General features: G+C 62.4%; 2 protein-coding genes across 9 annotated transcripts; both read left to right on the top strand.

The window, feature by feature from the left end:
• On the top strand, positions 1-13,377 carry VPS9D1 (VPS9 domain containing 1). 7 transcript variants are annotated; one of them, XR_009517686.1, is made up of 16 exons: positions 1-112; positions 1,393-1,468; positions 2,854-2,946; positions 3,400-3,562; positions 4,872-4,983; positions 5,058-5,120; positions 5,500-5,552; positions 5,656-5,743; positions 5,854-5,939; positions 6,355-6,863; positions 7,936-8,065; positions 8,254-8,462; positions 8,733-8,817; positions 10,065-10,169; positions 10,456-12,595; positions 12,824-13,377. XR_009517686.1 is itself a non-coding variant. In XM_060000194.1 (15 exons), exons 1-15 carry the CDS (start codon positions 14-16, stop codon positions 10,547-10,549), a joined length of 1,962 nt encoding a protein of 653 aa, XP_059856177.1. In that variant the 5' UTR covers positions 1-13; the 3' UTR covers positions 10,550-12,669. The 7 variants fall into 7 exon arrangements, 5 of the variants coding, with proteins under 5 accessions (XP_059856177.1, XP_059856176.1, XP_059856179.1 ...); XM_060000194.1 differs by lacking the exon at positions 12,824-13,377 and having other exon boundaries at positions 2,857-2,946; positions 10,456-12,669; XM_060000193.1 differs by lacking the exon at positions 12,824-13,377 and having other exon boundaries at positions 10,456-12,666.
• A 274-nt stretch (positions 13,378-13,651) lies between these two features.
• Positions 13,652-18,361, top strand: SPATA2L (spermatogenesis associated 2 like). 2 transcript variants are annotated; one of them, XM_060000200.1, is made up of 3 exons: positions 13,652-14,333; positions 14,561-14,864; positions 16,707-18,361. In XM_060000200.1, exons 2-3 carry the CDS (start codon positions 14,562-14,564, stop codon positions 17,619-17,621), a joined length of 1,218 nt encoding a protein of 405 aa, XP_059856183.1. In that variant the 5' UTR covers positions 13,652-14,333; position 14,561; the 3' UTR covers positions 17,622-18,361. The 2 variants fall into 2 exon arrangements, with proteins under 2 accessions (XP_059856183.1, XP_059856184.1); XM_060000201.1 differs by lacking the exons at positions 13,652-14,333; positions 14,561-14,864 and adding an exon at positions 15,600-16,610.
• Positions 18,362-18,579: the final 218 nt, after the last annotated feature.

Here is an 18,579-nt window from a genome sequence, read left to right as displayed (position 1 = left end):
CCCCGCCGGCGCCATGGCCGCTGCGGTCGGGGACGGCGCGGTGAAACCGCTTCAATGCGCCATGAAGCTGGCCAACGGGGCCATCGAGCTGGACACCGGCAACCGGCCCCGGGTGAGGCGGGCGGGGCGAGGCGGGGGCGGTAGCCGACCCGCGGCCAGCCCGGTGGGCGTGGGCGAGGGCGGGGCTGCGGGGTGGGCGCCTCCAGGCCTCTCCGAAGGCTCCGGGGCGCGGGCTCGGGCTTCGGCCGTGACCTTGGACAGCTCCCGCGGGCTCCAGCCCTCAGTTTTCCCGTCTGTTCATTAAGTCGGGAATATGAGAAGAGGTGTTTTCATTTGTGAAGGGGACTCAGGAGGGTCCGTGAAGCAGCCCTCCAAAGTGTATCTGGCAGACAATCCCGTGCGTTTGTCTAGTTTGGGGGCGGGCCCTGTAGCTTTAGTCAGATTTCCGAAGGGGACGGTATCCGTAAGAGGTTAGCTGCGGCTTTCCAGTCGCCTTCAGCGCTTGTTTGGAAGGAAATGCCGGCGGGGGAGGGGTGTGGCTTGTCTCCAAGAACTGGTGTTAATCCTAAGGGTGGCGACCGCATGGAAAAGCCGGCTGAGTCACACCGGGCCGCCCAAGGAGGGGAGGAGGCCGCGAGTGCCTCCGAAAGGCATTCCGGTCTTCCATCCGCTGCCTTCCCCAAGTCGGGATCCTAGGGCAGCAAATGCCCCCACAAGTCAGAAATCCTTCCCGGAACCCGTTTTATCCTTATCTGAGGTGTAGACTTAAAGGTGGGTAATTTGAGAACTGGGATGCAGCAAAACAAACAAAAAGCAAAGCACCATGCTATGGTTCCAAACGCCCTGAGCTCTATCAGGGAGCCCTGAACAGGATGGCAGGGTCACCCTTTTGAAAATACTGACATTCTAGTGTCAGACTGCTGCGTGCCCAGGGAATACTTACTCTGGGGTTCGGGAAAGGATTTCCCAGAATCCGAGTCAGAAAGTCATTCTGAGATTTACAACACACTCCCTGATTCACCTTCCAAGAAATATTTTTCTAAAGCCACTGAGTGAATGGCCCCTGAGTTACACAGGCAGAGAACTTGTTGCATAGAGTGGAAAATGGCAGCAGCTGCCAAGGCTCCTTACCCTGGCCCACTGACAGAGAACCTCCGTTCCTTCCTGTACTGGAGAGAAAGGCAGTGATGCCAGCTTCAAGTCTAGAGAAGAGGGGTACTCTCCATGCCCCAGCAGAGCAGTTACCAGTGAAGCGGCTCGGCCACTGCAGGTGTATCTCACAGATAAGCAGGCTCCACTGTTCCTGTGTTTCCACAAGGGCACCGAGCAGGCATGATGGGACTGTGCGCCTCTACTGGCCTGACCGCTGCCATTTCTCTTCCCTGGGCACAGGAGGCATATACAGAATACCTGAGGAGCGTCCACTACATCTCCCAGGTGCTGCTAGAAGAAGTGGAGGCCTCCAAAGGTACGGCTCCTCCCAGGCCGGGCAGGCCGTGGGCAGCTCAGCCTTTGATGGGGCCCCGGGCCCCAGGCCTGGGGGTGTCCTGCCTGCCGGGCCATTAGTCGAAGGTGGACGGCTGAGCGCTCAGTAAGCATGAGCGCAGCAGGGAGCAGGAAGGGCCGGCTGCCGTGACTGAGGGGATGGAGATGGGCTGGGACGCGACCAGAGACTGGACGCTGAACCTCAGTCCAGGGACGAGTGAGCTGCACGATGGTTGAGGGCTGGGGGCAGCATCCCAGCAGAGGGCGCTGCAAAGGCCCTGAGGGAGAGGGTTCCGGACACAAGAAGGGTCGGCAGGCTGGAGAGGGGAAGGTGCAGTTGGGGCCGGCCGGCCCTTGGGATGGGCCTGGGGTTGTTCTGGCACGAGGTGAAGCTCGTGGAGGCTTTGTGGGGAGCGGCCGGCATGGGAGCAGATCTCCAGGAGGCTCCCGCAGTGAGGACAGCAGTGGTGGGACTGCCTGGAGGTGGAAGGAGTGAAGGGCTTGGGGCATGTCCTCTAAAGATGGGCCTCACCAGACATTCTAAGCGGACAGTGAGCTGCCCGGAGTTGGGGGGGAGGGCCAGGGAGCACAGGAGGCAGTGCGGGAGGTGGCAGGAGCAGACATGAGGGAGGAATTGAGGTCTCTGTCAGGAGCACATTCTGCTCGAGGTGTCCAGCAGCCCGACAGTAGTCAGGGAGAGGTGGGAGTCTCCACCCTGGGGAGCTAGGGAGCTCAGCAGAGCTCTGGGCACTGGGAGGAGGGCACGGTGGGAGCAGCCGCGAGGGGTCGTGCTAGAGGAGAGACCTGCGAGGTCAGGGAGCCCTCAGAGAAGGGCAGGACTGGGTGGGTGAGGGCCACTGCAATGGAAGCAACGTGGCTAAACGAGGGTGTGGTGAGGGTCTGGCCGTCACGGGAGCGGGGGTGGATCAGGTCTGGTGGGGTCCAGGGGAGAGTGTCAGGTGGCAGCTCCTACACCGTGAGTTTGCTGATAGGAGCGATTCCCAGAGGGAGTGCAGAACAGAAGTCCTCTAGCTGCACCAAGGGTGAGCTTGGACACAGCCAGGGGGCGGGAGATGGGTTTTGAAACTGTTTCTGTGAAACAGCCGTGCTGACTGCAGGGCCCACCTGGAGGAGGGGCTGTAACTAAAGTGAAGCCGCCAGTGAGGAGAAAAGGCCCAGTTAGTTATAGAGAAGGCTCTGATGGTCCAGGCGAGAGGACAGGACAGCCACACACAGGGCCAGGAGGTAAACCCAGGGCAGATGGTCAGAGATGAGGAGGAAGTGGGCTCTCCTTTGTTTCTATCCCAGCAAGAATCTGACTAGTGATAGAGGTGATGGTGACCACCCTTCTTGTCGCTTGCTCCCCAGAAGCTGGGGAGACTGTGACCCCTGACACCTCGAAGATGCTGAAGCTGGCTGAGCAGTGTCTGGAGAGGGCCCAGTCGACAGCTGCCAAACTTGGTGGGTGTCCGGCAGAAAGCTTTCTTAGGACATCCCCACCCCTCAAGTCTGCATCTCTTTTTTTTTTAATTAATTAATTAATTTTTTGGCCACGTTGGGTCTTCATTGCTGTGCACACGCTTTCTCTAGTTGCAGTGGGTGGGGGCTACTCTTTGTTGCAGTGCGCGGACTTCTCATTGCAGTGGCTTCTCTTTGTTGCGGAGCACAGACTCTAGGCACACAGGCTCAGTAGTTGTGGCTCGTGGGCCTTAGAGCGCAGGCTCAGTAGTCGTGGCACATGGGTTTAGTTGCTCCACAGCACATGGGATCTTCCCGGACCAGGGCTCAAACCCGTGTCCCCTGCATTGGCAGGCGGATTCTTAACCACTGAGCCACCAGGGAAGTCCCAAGTCTGCATCTCCTTTGTGGAATGTCAGGCCCCCGTGCAGACCCTTGGCTACGTATGTCTTACAGGGAAAACATGCCTGAGGCCAGCCATGCCTGTGGCTGCCCCCGTCCCCTCTCCTACCAGCCGACACCGCCGGGTGTACTCAGATGAGGGAGGGAAGCTCTCTCCATTTCTGCCACCTGAGATCTTCCAGAAGCTTCAGGCTGTAGAGTCACAAAGCTCTAAGAAGTAAGATGGGTCAGAACAGAAGGTGGGCTAAGCCTGGGTTTAGAGGCAAAGTGAGCTAACCATGGTGGATTTAGTCAGAAGGGATCCCAGAATGGAAATACCTGGTGCGTGGCAGAAACAAATGCAAATTGTCTCTGGAGCAAAGCACCTTCAACTTTCATAAAATGAGTGCTACATAGTCAAAGATAACCAAGCACAGAAAGAATCAAGAAACTGTAAATGAGAGGTAGCAGAAACAGACTTGCAAAGTCTTCAGATAGAGTTATGAGACACAGATTATAATACAAACATGCTTTCTGTATTTAGAGAAATAAAAAGCAAGTTTGAAAATACCTGCAGGGAACAAGAAGCTATAAAATCTGACTTATAATAGGGGTCAAATAGAATTTATAATAGGGGTCAAATAAGAACTAAGTAGAAACAAAAATACTGAAATTATTTTTAAACACTAATCAGAAACGACAACAAATTATATCCTCCTGTAAACATACACACATGCACACAAAAAGAAGGGGACAAGTTTAAAACAGCAGAGTAGACCCAGCTGAAGACAGAATTAGAGAATTGGATAAAAGGTTAAAAGATACCCTGCATGGCTCACACACACAAAAAGACATGGAAGGTCTAAGGGGTTATTGGAATTCCAAAGAAAGATGAGAAAGAAAATGCGAGAGGAGCGTTACTTGAGGAGATGAAAGCAATTTTCTAGAACTGGTGAAAGACACTGAGACACAGATGCCAGAATCCCAGCAGGATAAGCAAGAGGATGGGCTCTTCCTGCTGCTGCTGCCAGGCCTTGAGCCACAGCTACACCCTGTCTCTCCAAGTGCAGTTCTGGGGCAGGGCCAGGCACCAGACTTCCATCTCAGTATAGTCTTGTGTCCCCACGACTTACCTCCTCCCACCCATGAAAGCAGGAAGACGTGGGACCATAAGTTTTGATGGTGAGGGGGCTGTTGGTGGCTGTTACCAAGTAGCTGTGAAACACCCCCCACCCCTACCCCTCTTTCATGGGTTGCAAACTAATCTAGCTGTTTGGCTCACATGGTGCCTTCACAGAGTTTCATGCTGTTAATAAACACATGTGACTGGTGTGCATAAAGGTCTGGAATCCAGGCAGTAGGGCCATGTTTCAGGGAGGCAGGTGTCTCCCGCCCACCCCAGACCTCCTCCCTCCTTTACATTCCTGCCTGCCCCCATCACCACCTCCTCACCTTCCGGTCTCAGGGCAGGGCCAGGAAGGGACCTCAGGTGACCAGAGCGTTCCTGGGCTTCCTGGAGCCTGGACAGCAGCTTGTCACCATTCCAGGGAGCTGACACCCCTGGAGGAGGCCTCCCTGCAGAATCAGAAGCTGAAGGCTGCCTATGAGGCCCGGATGGCCCGTCTGGACCCCAGCCAGGCCATGCAGAAGACATCCCTGGTGAGCGGAGTCCAGGAGGGTCTGGAGTGAGGCCGGTGGGGGCAGTAGGCCTTATTCCATCCTTCCCGTCCTAGACCCTGTCCCTGCAGCGGCAGATGATGGAGAACCTGGTGATCGCTAAAGCCCGGGAGAAGACAGTATCCTTTCTGTCCATCCTTAGTGTGCAGAGGCTTCAGCTGAGGGAGGGGACAGGGAAGTAAAGATGCCAGGGTTCAGGTGTGGAAACAGAGTTCCTCCAGTTTCAGAGACACTTGTCCTCAGTGGGTGGTTCCCGCCCAGCCCCGCTTCCTCTCGCCTCCCGGCCTTTGCACAGGCCACCCTGCCCCTCCCAGCACCCACAGACTCCTCTCCACCCCTCAGGTCGACTAGGACTTGCCTTCCCTCCCTGAGCGGGCCTGTCCTCTGGCCCAGCCCCTCCTCCCACCCATCCCAACGGGCCCCGTGTCCGGCAGGGCGCTGGGACGCCGGGGGGTGCGTGCACGCCGCGTTAGAAGGGCCTTGACTCTGCCGCCCCAGCTGCAGAGGAAGATGGAGGAGCGCCGGCTGCGACTCCAGGAGGCCGCCAACAGGTGCGTCTCCGCCTTCGGTCCCGGGACTCCTGGGGGGGCCAGGTGGGGACTCCCGCACCCGCCTGTCCAGCCCTGAGGCCCCCAGACCTGTCCTTTCTCCCAGGAGGTTCTGCAGCCAGGTTGCCCTGACCCCCGAGGACCGGGAGCAGCGGGCCCTCTACGCCGCCATCCTCGAGTACGAGCAAGACCACGTGAGTGCGCGGGGCAGGGAGTCCGCAGGGAGGCCTGGGCCCCTGGGCGCGGCCTTGGCTTGGGGGAGGGCCTTCCCGCGGGCTCTCCCCCAAGGTCTCCTGTCCTGCAGGACTGGCCAAAGCGCTGGAAGGCCAAGCTCAAGAGGAGCCCAGGGGACCTGTCCCTGGTGACCAGCCTGGTCTCCCACCTGCTCAGGTACCGGACGTCGGCCCTTCCCCCGGCTGCAGGCTGATGGCGGAGGAAAGGATTAAGAAGGAGAGAGGAGCGAGGCAGTCTGGGGTGACCGCACGGGCAGCAGGCCACGCTGGCTCTCTCGGAGGCCCCCGCCTGTGACCCCGGGGTCTCCTGTCCGCGGATGGCCTTTCACGGGCCTCCTGGCTTCTCAGAGGGGTGGGACAGGCCTTACCAGCAACATTCAGCCGCGAGGACTAGTCCATGCGTCCCTTCTCTGAAATCCCTCACGGCAGGGCCACGTGGCCGTTGGGTGGGGGTCGGGTAAGGGCCTCGCAGGGCTGGCGGGCCTTCTCAGCCCCCGGGTCACCCAGCGAGGGGACTGCAGCCCCAGCCCGACGGGGCTGCCTTCACACACTGCCTCTCCCCCTACTCACAGCGTCCCCGACCACCCCATCTCGCAGCTCCTGAAGAAGCTCCAGTGCGCCGTGTACCGGGCGCTGTACCCCATCGTGAGCAGGGGCGCTGCCTCGGCCCTGGGCTGCCGTTCCCTGCCCCCCGACGCCGACGGGCTGCTGGCTCCTGGAAGCCGGCGGCTCCGGCCCTCTCAGAGCCTCTACTGCATGCCCTGCCCCCCCGAGCCCAGCCCAGCCCAAAGGCCCACAGACGGGGCCTCCGCCAGCGCCCCCATCCCCCCACCCCACCCCGGCAACCCGGACAGAGGGGCAGACGGCAGCCCCACGGGGCCTTCCTCACCCCTGGCGGACACTTCATCCGACCTGCCGGGCAACGACAGCTCCTTCGGGGACCTGGAACAGTTCTTGGCTACTCCTGAGAGGAGGGGCCGGGGCCCTGGGGGGCAGCCTGAGCCCCAGCCCCCAGGGGTGAGGAAGGAGCCGTTGCTGGAGCAGCTGAAGGGCACCGTGCAGGACATACACGACGCCATCGGTGAGGTCCGCGCCACAGGCCGGGTGGGTGGTGGGGGAACTGCGCTGTCCGAAGCCCACGTCCTCGGAAAGCTTGTCAGAGGCCTGGGATGGGCCCGGTCCAGCGGAGCCTTCCTGTGGGTGGCATCCAGGCCGGCCCTGCTCTGCAGAGCCCTCCCCTGGGGCCACGTGTCCAGTTCAGCAGAGAGGCACACACCCTGCCCCAGAGAGCAGCTGGGGCTGGCAGTGGCCAGGGTCTCCCTCCATCCCTGGCTGTCTCCTCACGGGGCCACATAGGGAGGACAGCCGGGTCCATTTCAGTCTTGGGTTTGGGGGAGGGTCTGCCGTCAGGGCCTCTGGCTGCCAGGTGGTCCTAGCTGCCCCATTAGGTCCGACCCCCACCCTTCCAAACCCAGGGCTCTAGGTCTGTGCGGCCTGGTGGCGGCTCATCTTAGGTTTTTCCATTTTGAGAAGCGAGTGTGTGTTCCGTAAGGAGCCCAGGGTGGCAGGGGACTTCACGTCCCTTCCAAGGAGGAAGGCTGTGAGGGCTTCCTGAGAACCAGCGAGAGGCCCAGCAGTCAGGGGCCTGTGTTGTCTGGGAGACTCTGGGTGAGCACCCCTTCCTCCCTGGTGGGGGGCGGGTTCCTTCATCTCCCTGGACCTCAGATTTCTTGTCTTCAGATATGCTTCTGACGTTCCTCTGGGTGCCCCAGTTTGGGGTACAGACCCTTTTCAAGAAGCTGTCTTAGGCCCTCCCTTCCAGGCTTGTCTCCTTGGCCCCCTGGCGGAGCTGCATATGACCCTGTGACCCCCTAGGGATGAGGGCCCTGACTCCCTGCACCGACCTGGGCCGTAGCGTTCAGAAGTGGGGGGAGGCAGGGCCAGGCAGAGCCCCTCCTGCTGAGCCGGGAAGCTACCTGTGGCTGTGCCCATCCCAAGCTGGCTCTGGGGCGGCAGGGAGGGGCAGGCAGGTGGGGACCCTGCCTGGGCACCCCAGGTTGGCTGCGGGTGGGAGAGGCCTCCAGGGGCTGCCAGCGGGGCTAGAGGTCCCAGCTGTCCCCACAGTGCCTCTGTACCGGCTCTGCTCCCGGCAGACAGGCTGCTCTCGCTGACCCTCCTGGCTTTTGAAGGCCTGAACACGGCCGCCTCCAAAGACCGCTGCTTGGCCTGCATCGAGGAGCCCTTCTTCTCCCCGCTGTGGCCCCTGCTGCTGGCCGTGTACAGGTACGGCCCCGCCGCGTGTGCGTCCCTCAGCTGCCTTCCTCCCAGGTCCCCTCAGGTGTTGCGCGTGTGCAGGCGGTGCCACGCGCACCCTCCCACGGCTCGGGGCGTGGCCAGCTTTCCCCAGCGCCGCCCCTGTCCCCTCCCGGGCGGGGCCCTGGGCCCCTGAGCCTGGCCCCTCTCTGCCCCAGGAGCGTTCACCGCCTGCGGGAGGCCGCCCTGAGCAGGAGCATGGAGCTGTACGGGAACGCGCCCCCGGCGGCCGTCGGCGTCCCCACCAAGCTCCTCCCCCGGGACCCCGAGGCCACGGCGGGCGGCGCCTACCCCTACTGTGCTGCCGCCCAGGAGCTAGGGCTGCTGGTCCTGGAGAGCTGCCCCCAGAAGAAGCTGGAGTGCATTGGTGAGGGGGGACGGTTTGGTTGGAGGGAAGGGAGAAGGGAGTTAGATGAGACAGAGTCGAGTCCCGTCCCGGAGGGCGACTGGAGTCTGCGCCTTCAGCCCTCAGCGGCAGGCCCTTCTCCAGTCCGGGGGGGGTGTGTCCCGTGGGACATGAGTGGTGGTGGTCCAGGCTCTGCCCAGCCCTGCACGCGATGGGGGTGGGGCGGCGCCCGGGGCCGTACCGGGACGAGGTCCCCAGCCCCTCACCCGAAGCCTGGCTTCTGCGACGCAGTGCGAGCCCTGCGGGTCACCTGTGCCTGCGCGGAGGACTACTCCCGGGCTCGCGAGGCTGCGCCCCAGCCGGGCATCGCCGCCATGTGAGTCCCAGGAGGCCACGGCCTGTGGTGGGGACTGGGCGGGAGGGGCTGCCTTCAGAGGCCCCGGCCCCGGCGCCTCGGGTTCCCGCCCGGCGCCTGGCCCTGCTTCTCCTTGAGGAGAGTGCGGCCCATTTCCACCAAAGACCCCGGGCTCCAGCCCTGCTGACGACGCGGTCCGGCCCCTCGCTAACCCGGTGGCGTGTGCCCCCCTCAGGTGCATGCTTGGGGAAGCCGCCCCGGTCCTGTCCTGGGGAAGAGCCCGTCCCCTGTGCTGAGCCCCAGCCTGGGGTTCCTGCACTGCCCCTGCCCCAGCCTCCTGAGGTGGGCAGGGGTCTTCCCCACCTGGGTTTTGCCTTATCTCACCTGCACCAGCCTGTAGCCAGCAGCCTGCCCTGGCCCTGGCGCCCACCTGGGGCTGGCGACCCTCACCCTGTGCCAGAGACCGGGGTCGCCCTGAAAGCACCTGTCCTTGCAGCCAGCTGGGTGGGCTGCGGGGTCAGGCCGGGGGACCCACCTGGCTCTCACCGGCCACCATCACTATTGTACCACCTGGTCTCCGAAAAAGTTGCAGCAGGTGAAAGGGCCCCAGAACTGAAAGCATTTCCGAGTGCCAGCTGCAACCCCGCGCTAGCGCTCTCTCTCTCCTCAGGACATCCAAGGAGCTGGGGGGGGGGGGTGGCGCTGTGTGTCCCTGCAGGTGTGTGGCACCCAGGGAGGTGGGGGCAGGAGTCCCTGGTTGGTCATCAGGTTCAAACGAGTATGCTTCCGTGCTCCTCGCCAAAAGTACTGGCCCGTGGGCCCTTCGCCAGGGTTTTGAGCATCCCTCAGGGCCTCCCTCCCTCACTTAGGTGCCTCTTGCGGAGGGTCTGGGGTACCTGGAGTGGCACCCTGATCCCAGGAGTGAGCAGGCTGCCTGGGACACGGGCTATCCTCTCCGTCCTCCCGTCCCCGGGCTCGGGCCAGCTCACGGGAGAGCTTCACTGTGGGGCCTCCCTGGTCCAGCCCTGGGCTCTGCGGCACAGGGTCCCCGTTCAGGATGGCCTCAGCGATCCCAGGTGGTCTTTTGTCACGCTGACCCAAGCCCACCCCCAGCCCCCTGAGGCCGGTGGGCAGGAGAGGCACGGGGACAGCATCCAGCAAGCCCAAAGCTGCTCCAGGGACCTAGCTGGGAGGCTTCAGGGCTGTGGGGACTGAGCAGCGCCCCCGGTCCCTGGAGCCTCCTGGCCGGCTCTGCGTCTCCCCAACAGTGGCGCCGACGACCTGCTGCCCATCCTGTCCTTTGTGGCGCTGAGGAGTGGCCTCCCCCAGCTGGTGTCGGAGTGTGCAGCCCTGGAGGAGTTCATCCACGAGAGGTGGGAGCCTCGGGCCAGCGTGGGGGCTGAGCTCGTGCGCCCACCCATGCACGGGGCCCACGGCCCCTCTCCCTGCCCCTCACCCAGCACACTGCCCAGAGGAGCCAGGGGGCCATCCCCTGAGCAGCGTCTGCCTGGGGAGTGGGCCGTCCCCCAGCCCAGCGCCCTGACAGCCCGTGGGCCCTCAGCGTCCAGGTTCTGCCCCGCAAGGGCAGGTGCCCCTTCCAGAATGTCGGGGTCTCCTTGCATCCCTCCAGTGACAGACGCTTGTGCCACCGCCGTGCAGGTACCTGATCGGAGAGGAGGGTTACTGCCTGACGTCACTGCAGAGCGCCCTGAGCTACGTGGAGCTGCTGCCCCGGCGGGCCCTGGGCAAGTAGCAGAGGACGGGCTGGCCAAGGACTGGCCCAGAGGCACCTGCATGGGGCGGTGGGCTGGCCGAGGTGGGGCTCTCGCCCCCGCCTGACATCAGCCCCTAGGGCTCAAGGAGGCCCCTCTGCTCCGGATAGGATGGGGCTGACCCGAGTCAGCTCCCAGGAACCAGGCCCTTCTCTTTCCTGTCCCCACCTGTGAGAGGCCCCGTGCAGGGAAACTGGGCGCCCCTGGGGCCTGCACACTCCAACGGCTCAGTCCGCTGACACCCTGCAGGCCCCGCAAGCCCAAGGACAGAGGGGCCATGGGCCTGACTGAGGGCAGGTCTGCTTCTCTCCCTTCCCGTCCCCCGTGACACGCGGAGCTCCCTGAGCCAGGTTCTTGTCTGAGTCGAGAAGAGAGCCTGTCACCCCACAAGAGGCCTGGGGCCCAGGTGGGTTTAGACTGTGCTGTTTATTGGTCACTGATCACTCTGTCCTGAAGACCCAGGTGTCCCCAGGGCACCTGCCCATGTGTGGGAGCTCTGAGCCACACTCCCACCCTTGGCAATGGGCACGGACATCCTGAGACCGCTGGCGAATCCCCACCCCCACTCAGCCACTTCAGGGTCGGTGTGAACCCAAGGGTCGGCGCCTGCCAGGAGCCCCACCACCTGCCCACCCTGACTGTTACAGGCCCCTGGGCAACCACTGACCCAGCTGGAAATAAAGAGGTCACTGGTGTCTCCGTCAGCGCGGCTCACCTGCTCCCCGTCCCACTGGCCGGGCGGAGGCCTGGGCAGCACAGCCACTCCCAGCCAACCAGCCAGAGCCAGAGGGTCCCAGAGGCCCCTGGGGCCATCGCCAAGCCCAGCCCACCTCCCAGACCTCTGCCCAGGAGTGGGATCCGTGGGGCTGCTCCTTCTAGCACTGGACACACTCTGGGGGGCCTAGCAGGTTGGCAGGGTCAGAGGTCATCACTGGGCAGGATCTGAGCCCGGACCACTCCTCCCGAAGGGTTCCCAGGAGTCATGTTGCTTTCCAGGTGGGGAACACATGCAGGTGGCCCGGCCCCAGCCCCAGGCAGCATCTGTCACCATGGCAGAAAGTGGTGTGGGAGCAGCGTGTGGGTCCCTGGGGAAGGCCCAGCTGGACCTGACTGTGTGTTCTGTGCACGCAGTGTCCCAAGGCTGTGCGGGAACCTCGTGAGGAAAGTGAGGCACAGAAGGGGAAACGCCTTCTCCAGGCCACAGCTCCCGGTGGCAGAGCTCTCTTCGAGCCCAGCACGTTGACTCCGGAGGCCAGAGGGGGCCGGGGACGTGACCCCAAGGGAAGGCCAACCCGAGTTCCGGGGGCAGCTGCCTCTTTCGGGAGCCTTTGTGGGCAGGGGTCCCCTGCCCACCAGCACCCCAGGAACGACAGGCAGGCACCCGCCTGCTCACCCTGCCCTGCCCTCAAAGCTCTCAGTCCCTGAGTCCCTGCCCTCTCCAAAGGAAGCCCCCCAGTCCTGGACACGAGGCCCAGCCAGCCATGAAGCCTGGGGAAGATGACCCCCTGCTCCAGGCCTTGGCGGTCTCAAGGATGGGATTTTAAGCCCCCTTTCATAGAGCAGGTGGACGATGGAGCGAAGCCTGACCGTGGGCGCTCCTGCTGGCTTTGGGGAGCTCTCTGGAGGCGCTGATCAGACGGCCTTCCTGCTGCTGGCTCTGGGCCAGTCCTTCAGCCTCTCCCAGCCTACAGCCTTTCGTAAGACGGTGAGTGATGGATTCTTCACACAGAAAATCCTCCAGATCAACACGAAAAAGGCAGGAGCCCCAGTCAGGAAAATAGCAAAGGCTGTGAACAGGCTGTCTTCAGAAGAACTTTAAAAAGCTCATCAGCATAAGAAGAGGTGTTTAAAGTCATTTTTAAAATCAAGAAATGCAAATTAAAACACTTACAAGACAGACCTTCCCTTGCGTTGAACTGGTGAAGATGAGAAAGCTGGATGAGGAGGAGAGGGGTGTTGCCTGGGAGACTGGACCCAGCCGCGCAGTGTGCTGGGCGGTGGTCCAGGGAGCTGCGGTCCTGGCCAAGGTAGGTATTAACTGACCCTGCCACCCATCTGCTCCGCCCGGCTATAGCCCAGGGTCACAGGAGGACCCCTACGCAGCTGGCGCTGAGGCAGTGTGGCATCCGCCCCCCTGCTGTGTAACAAGCCAGCCCACTCACTGGCTTAAACATGCGACAGCCATTTGCTTTGCTTGTGAAACTCCCACCTCGGCAGGGTTCAGTGGGGACATCTTGTCTCTGCCCCACCTGCAGCATCAGCTAAGTCAGCTTCCAAGTTGGGGTGACCCAAGATCAAGGGGTTGGAGTCACCTGGAGATTTGTCTACACGTCTGCCATCAGCGAGGGCCTCGGCTGTGGGAACAGCCGTGGCGTGGGAGGCCTGCATTCGTTTCCTGTAACTAGCTACTGGGGAGCTTAAAACAACAAAAATTTACTCCCAAAGTCCTGAAGTCTGAAGTCAAGGCGTCCACAGGGCCGTGGCCCAGCAGAGTGCTAGACGAGAACCCTTTCCTGCCTCGTCCAGCTCGGGGGGCTCCTGCAGTCTCTGCCTGTAGCTGCAAGCCTCTGCATCCATCATATGCCTCCTCCCGAAGTACGTAACCTTGCTCCTTACAAAGACGTCATTCTGACGGGATAGGGTCCACCTTAATCCAGTCTGACTTAGTCTTAACTTGATTATAGCTCCAAAGATCCTATTTCCAAATATGTTCACATTCCCGGGTTCCATGGAGTTTGGACATTATTCAGCCTTCATTATTCGGCCCCTTCATGCAGCTGCTTTCCTCCCAGTATGTGGCTAGGTCCCAAGATTGGGCGTCTCAAGACAGCAAGGCAGTTTTATGACTTAACCTGGAAAGCCATGCAACGTCACTTCCATTCAACGGGTCTTCTATGGGACTACTCCTCTAAGGGAGGACGGTGCAAAGACCTGCTCAGGTTCGAGTGGCACACTGAGACAGAGCCATGCTCCCTGGAGTAGCGCACAACAGTTAACAGCAAACACCTGGGGCCACGCAAACAGCACTCAGAGCAGGAGCGGAGAAGCAGGGCTGGATACAGAGCAGAACGTCGGATCCGGTGCCTGGAAGCGACTCTGACCTAGGCAGAAAAGCGCCTTCACGCCGCCTCAAAGAGGCCCGGGTTGCTGATTTGTTGGGTTTTTTTGGTGGGGGGAGGAGGGTGCGGCGCCCCCAGCAGTGGGAGCGCGGAGTCCTAACGACTGGACCGCCAGGAAAGTCTCCTGAGGTTGTAGTTTTAAATGACGCTGAAACGCCCGGCCGGCTTCCACCTGGAGCATTGGCCCCGCCAGAGGGCGGCTCGACCCCTCCCTCCCTCCCTCCCGTATCTGATCAATCCCGTTAGGCAACGAGAAGGGTCCTGTCCCTGTTGGGGTAGCCCCGCCCCCAGGAGATTGCCCCGCCCCGCGTCCGGTCCCCGCTCCCGGCAGGCGCACGAAGAGCCACGGTACCTGCTTCCTCGGCACCCTGGCGCTCCCGAGGGTCCAGCTCAGGAGGTCGGCGCCCGCCTCGGTGGGAGCGTCCGCGGTGTGCCCCCTGTCCTTGGCTCCGCAGTCCGTGGAGGTTCGTGCTCCCGGGCCCTCACCAGGCCCCGCCCTGTCCGCGTTGGCGGAGGGGGCGGTGCCCGAAGAGACCCCGCCCCTAACGTCACGGCCGAGGGGTGGAGCCGGCCCGACGGAAGCGAGGTGCTGCTGGAGAGGCCCGAACAGAGCAGCGGGCGCTCGGGGACTGCTGGTGAGAGACAGGTAGGGCTGTCGTCCTCCGGGCCCACAGCACGATCTGCTGGGCAAAGGGGTCTCTGCTCGGGAAGGGAAACTCAGGTGGCGTACGTCTCCAGGGAAGGGGGTGCTGTAGATACCAGGGGCGCACAGTTGGTGGGGGACCTGTGGATGCAGGCGAGGGCTCTGGAGGCGCGCAGCGGGCAGGGAGGGACCTCTGCGTCCTGATACCCTATTCTATTCCCGCCCGCCAGCATGGGCAGCAGCTCGCTGTCCGAGGACTACCGTCTGTGCCTGGAGCGGGAACTTAGGCACGGCCGCGCGGGCGTGTGCGGGGACCCATCGCTACGCGCCGTGCTCTGGCACATCCTGGTGGAAGACTTCGACCTGCATGGGGCGCTGCAGGATGACGCGCTGGCACTACTCACCGATGGCCTGTGGGGCCGCGCCGACCTGGCCCCTGCGCTACGCGGCCTGGCCCGCGCCTTCGAGCTGCTGGAGTTAGCCGCCGTGCACCTGTATCTGCTGCCTTGGAGGAAAGAGTTCACCACCATCAAGGTAGGGCGCCGAGCCGAGTGGGGGCCCCCGCCCAGGCTACTGGGAGTTGGCTACCATCGGGACGGTGGCTACCGTCGGGCCTAAGGGATTTCAGGTGTCCTCAGAGGCTGATAGGTTTCAGAGAGCTCAGTGTGCTGAAGGGTCCTGGGCGTGTTGGAGCATCTCTTGGCCGAGGTTCCCCTTTGTACTCCTGGGGCTGAGAACATGGGGTGGGTGGAGGTCACCCGTTTGGATACCTGCCTTCCGAGGGGGATCCTGGTCCTTAAAGCTTGCATCACTGCCCTCCCCAAAGTAGCCTTGTGGCCCCAGTTACCATAGAAATCCTAAGACAGACACACAGGAAGGACTGGGCATTCCAGGGTCACCCTAATCTCTCCAGGAGAGATTTGTGGCTCCATTTGTGGAAGATGACATGGTTATCCCCTATGAAGTAGGCAGGGGCTGCGGGTGCCCCTGCATGTCCTAGTGGAGCCGGGCTAAACAAGTACCTAGCTCACCCCACAGCCTGGGTAGAGCTGAGCCCAGGGCCGGCCGGGCCCCTCCAGGTGAGCTGCAGGCTGGCAGGAGGGGGCAGGCTGCCTTCTGCTCTGAGCTAATTCAGAAGAGTGGGAAGGTAATGATGTCACTGGGCACGTGGGCGTCCGCCTCCACTGGTTGCCATGGCAGCAGCAGCCTCTCTCAGTGAGGTGAGCCGTGGAGCCCACTGCTCCACTGGGACACCTGCTGTTCTGAGCTTCTAGGACTTTCATTCATCCGTTCAGACGAGGGCAGGATGCAGCCCCATGGGGGGCCAAGAGCAGAACAGACAGGCCTGATCTTGACACGCTCACGGGCTTCAGCACTGGGCAGACCTGGATGGGGTCTGCTTCTGCCGGCTCTGTGGCTTGGGGCAAGTTACCTAACCTTTTGGAATCCATTCCTTCCTCCATGAAGCAAACATGAGGACAGTCTAGCGCAAGGTCCATTGTGAGGGGTGAAAGCCCAGCCCTGAGAACAGTCTTACAGCAGCGCCCCATCTGTGGAGGTACTCTCATCAGCTGTAAGCAAAGGTACACTCACAGGGTCCCAGGATCAAGGAACTGTAGACACGTGAGAGACACGTTATCACCATCCTAGGGACGCTTCTAGTTCCTTTGCAGCCTGGAGCCTCCAAAAACTACAGATGTTCCATCCGTGTGGTGGAAAGCTGCACAGCTGGAGAAGTGAATGGCTAGGCCTCTGTCGTGTCAGAGAAAGCTCTCAGAAACTGGAAAAGCAGAGTTCAGAATGAGGCGTTTAGGAGGCTACCTGCTCAGAGCAAATAAGCACCTGTATTCTTTGTTTGCATGACCACTCAGCAGGTACACGGGAAACTAACTAAAGTAGCAAACCCCCACAGGTGAGAGGAGGTGGAGGGGACCCAGAGGGCAGCGAGATTTCTCAACAGGGCCTCTTTATTTAGTTTGTTCTATGACCCAGGTGAAATGTGTTAGATTAAACAATTGTGATGCTGGGGCCTACCTCAGCCAGTGAGATCAGAGTTTCTGGGGGTGGCCCTGAGCATCTATGGTTTTTTTGTTTTTGGCCGCACAGCCTGCGGGATCTCAGTTCCCCGACCGGGGACTGAACCCAGGCCCCAGCAGTGAAAGTGCCAAATCCTAACCACAAGACCACCAGGGAACTCCCAGCATGTATGTTTTTAAACAGCTCCTCTGGAGGGAGCGTCAGCACATCCCAGACCGCCTTGGGGCCATGCCGCCCCCTGGGGTGAGGATGGTGGCCCCCAAAGCAAGGGAGTGCAGCTGAGGCGGGGGCAGGTCTGCGGGAGGGTGGGCTGCCGCCGACCGGCCCCCTCCCTTGCAGACTTTCTCAGGGGGCTACGTGCACGTGCTGAAGGGCGCACTCTCGGAGGACCTCCTCATCCAGAGCTTCCAGAAGATGGGCTATGTGCGCAGGGACGACCACCGCCTTATGGTGGCTGCCCTGCCCCCCGCCCGCCAGCTTGTGCAGGTGGCCCTGGGCTGCTTTGCCCTGCGGCTGGAGTGTGAGATCCTGGGCGAGGTGCTGGCGCAGCTGGGCACCAGCATGCTGCCAGCCGAGGAGCTGCTGCAGGCACGGCGGGCCAGCGCGGATGTGGCCTCCTGCGTGGCCTGGCTGCAGCAGCGACTAGCCCGCGAAGAAGAGCCGCCACCTGTTCCCCCCCGTGGCTCCCCGGCCCGGTGCCAGGCCCGGCTGGACCTGTACCGGGACCTGCAGGAGGATGAGGGCTCAGATGAGACCAGCCTATACGGGGGACCCTCGCCAGGCCCCGACTCACCCCCCTCGGAGCTAGCCTGCCAGCCTCTGTTCTGGGAGCAGAGCGCCAGACTGTGGGGCGTGGGGGGCGGGGCCTGGGAGGCTGAGGCCAGCAGCCCGGCCTCGGAGGAGGAGCCCGAGGCTGAGGCCTTCTCCCTCCTCTCACTGCGCCAAGAGCTGCTCAGTCGGCCCGGAGACCTGGCCGCCCCCCAAGCCCCTGGAGCCCCTGAGCAGGCCAGCCCCCCACGAGTCCCCGAGCCCCCCGGCTACCAGACACACAGCTGCCTGGGCCCTGGCGCCCTCCCCACCCTCTGCTGTGACACGTGTCGCCAGCTGCACACTTCCCACTGTGCCACCCTGGCCACCTGCCGCCCGGGCCACCCTTTGCGCGCCCTGCACGGAAACCACCAGCGGCGCCTGTGGCTGCAGCGAGCCCAGGTGGACACCTTGCTCTACGATGCCCCTAGGCCCGCCTGGCCCTAGGCCCAGGGCTTTCTGGAGACATGTTCCGTGGTGCTTTTCTGGGCCTCATCCCTCCTCAGACCCGGGCCACTGGCCACCCTGCCCCTCCTGCCCCCCAGGGGTGCTGAGCACAGCGGCAGGTCGGGGGGCATGGAGACTCAACCCCGCTACGTGAGAGGTGGGGGCCGTCTTCCTCAGAAAGCTGCCGGCCCGCCCCCAGGGAGCACCCTCTCCCTCCTCTCCCACCCCTCCCCGGCCCCACCACTGGCCCCAGCGCCGCAGCTCCTGACCTGCTCCCTGCAAGTGCCCAAAGGGGTGCTCCACAGAGGAGTGTCCTTGGGGGCTCAGGTGACCTCATGAGCCCCGGAGCTTTGCTAAGACCATTCTAGGGGCTCTGCCAGGTGCATGGCTGACCCGGCTGAGGGGACCTGGTCCCCCATGGGTGTCACAGACCAGCACTGAATGAGCTGAGTGCTGGCCTGAGACCAGCCCCATGGGCTCCAGTCAGAGCTGGGCGGGGAAGCTGGACCCAAGGACAGAAGAGAAATGATCTAGTCTCCAGCCAGAGTGAATGCCCAAGAGTTCCAGAGAACAGCAGGCGGGAGACGGGGAGCCACGGAGCCCAAGAGGCTGTCACCCCACTTCCGGGTGAGCAATCGTACCCCAGCAGCCTCCCTGCTACATCTTCCTGCTGTCCGGCTTCGGAAGGCAGGGTGAGAGATCTCCAAGGCTCCCACCCCAGAGCCCACCTGGGTCCCGTGGTAAAGATGCACCAGCTGCCAGCCGACAGCCCGCTCGCAGGGCTGGAGGGGGTGGGTCTGCCCACCTGGGCCTGGGGTGGGGCCAGTCTTGTGTGTGGCCCCTCCCCCCACACCTGTCTGTCACGCGAATCACAACCTCAAAGTACATTAAAGGACGCTGGATCCAGCTGTGTCTGTGAGGAAAGCGTTTATCTCTCCGAGGCCCAACCATGTCCCTC

The sequence above is a fragment of the Delphinus delphis genome, chromosome 20 (assembly GCF_949987515.2).
Source record: "Delphinus delphis chromosome 20, mDelDel1.2, whole genome shotgun sequence".
Classification (NCBI taxonomy): Eukaryota; Metazoa; Chordata; class Mammalia; order Artiodactyla; family Delphinidae; genus Delphinus; species Delphinus delphis.
Note: the sequence above shows the minus strand (reverse complement) of the source record. Positions and strands in the feature narration are given on the sequence as shown.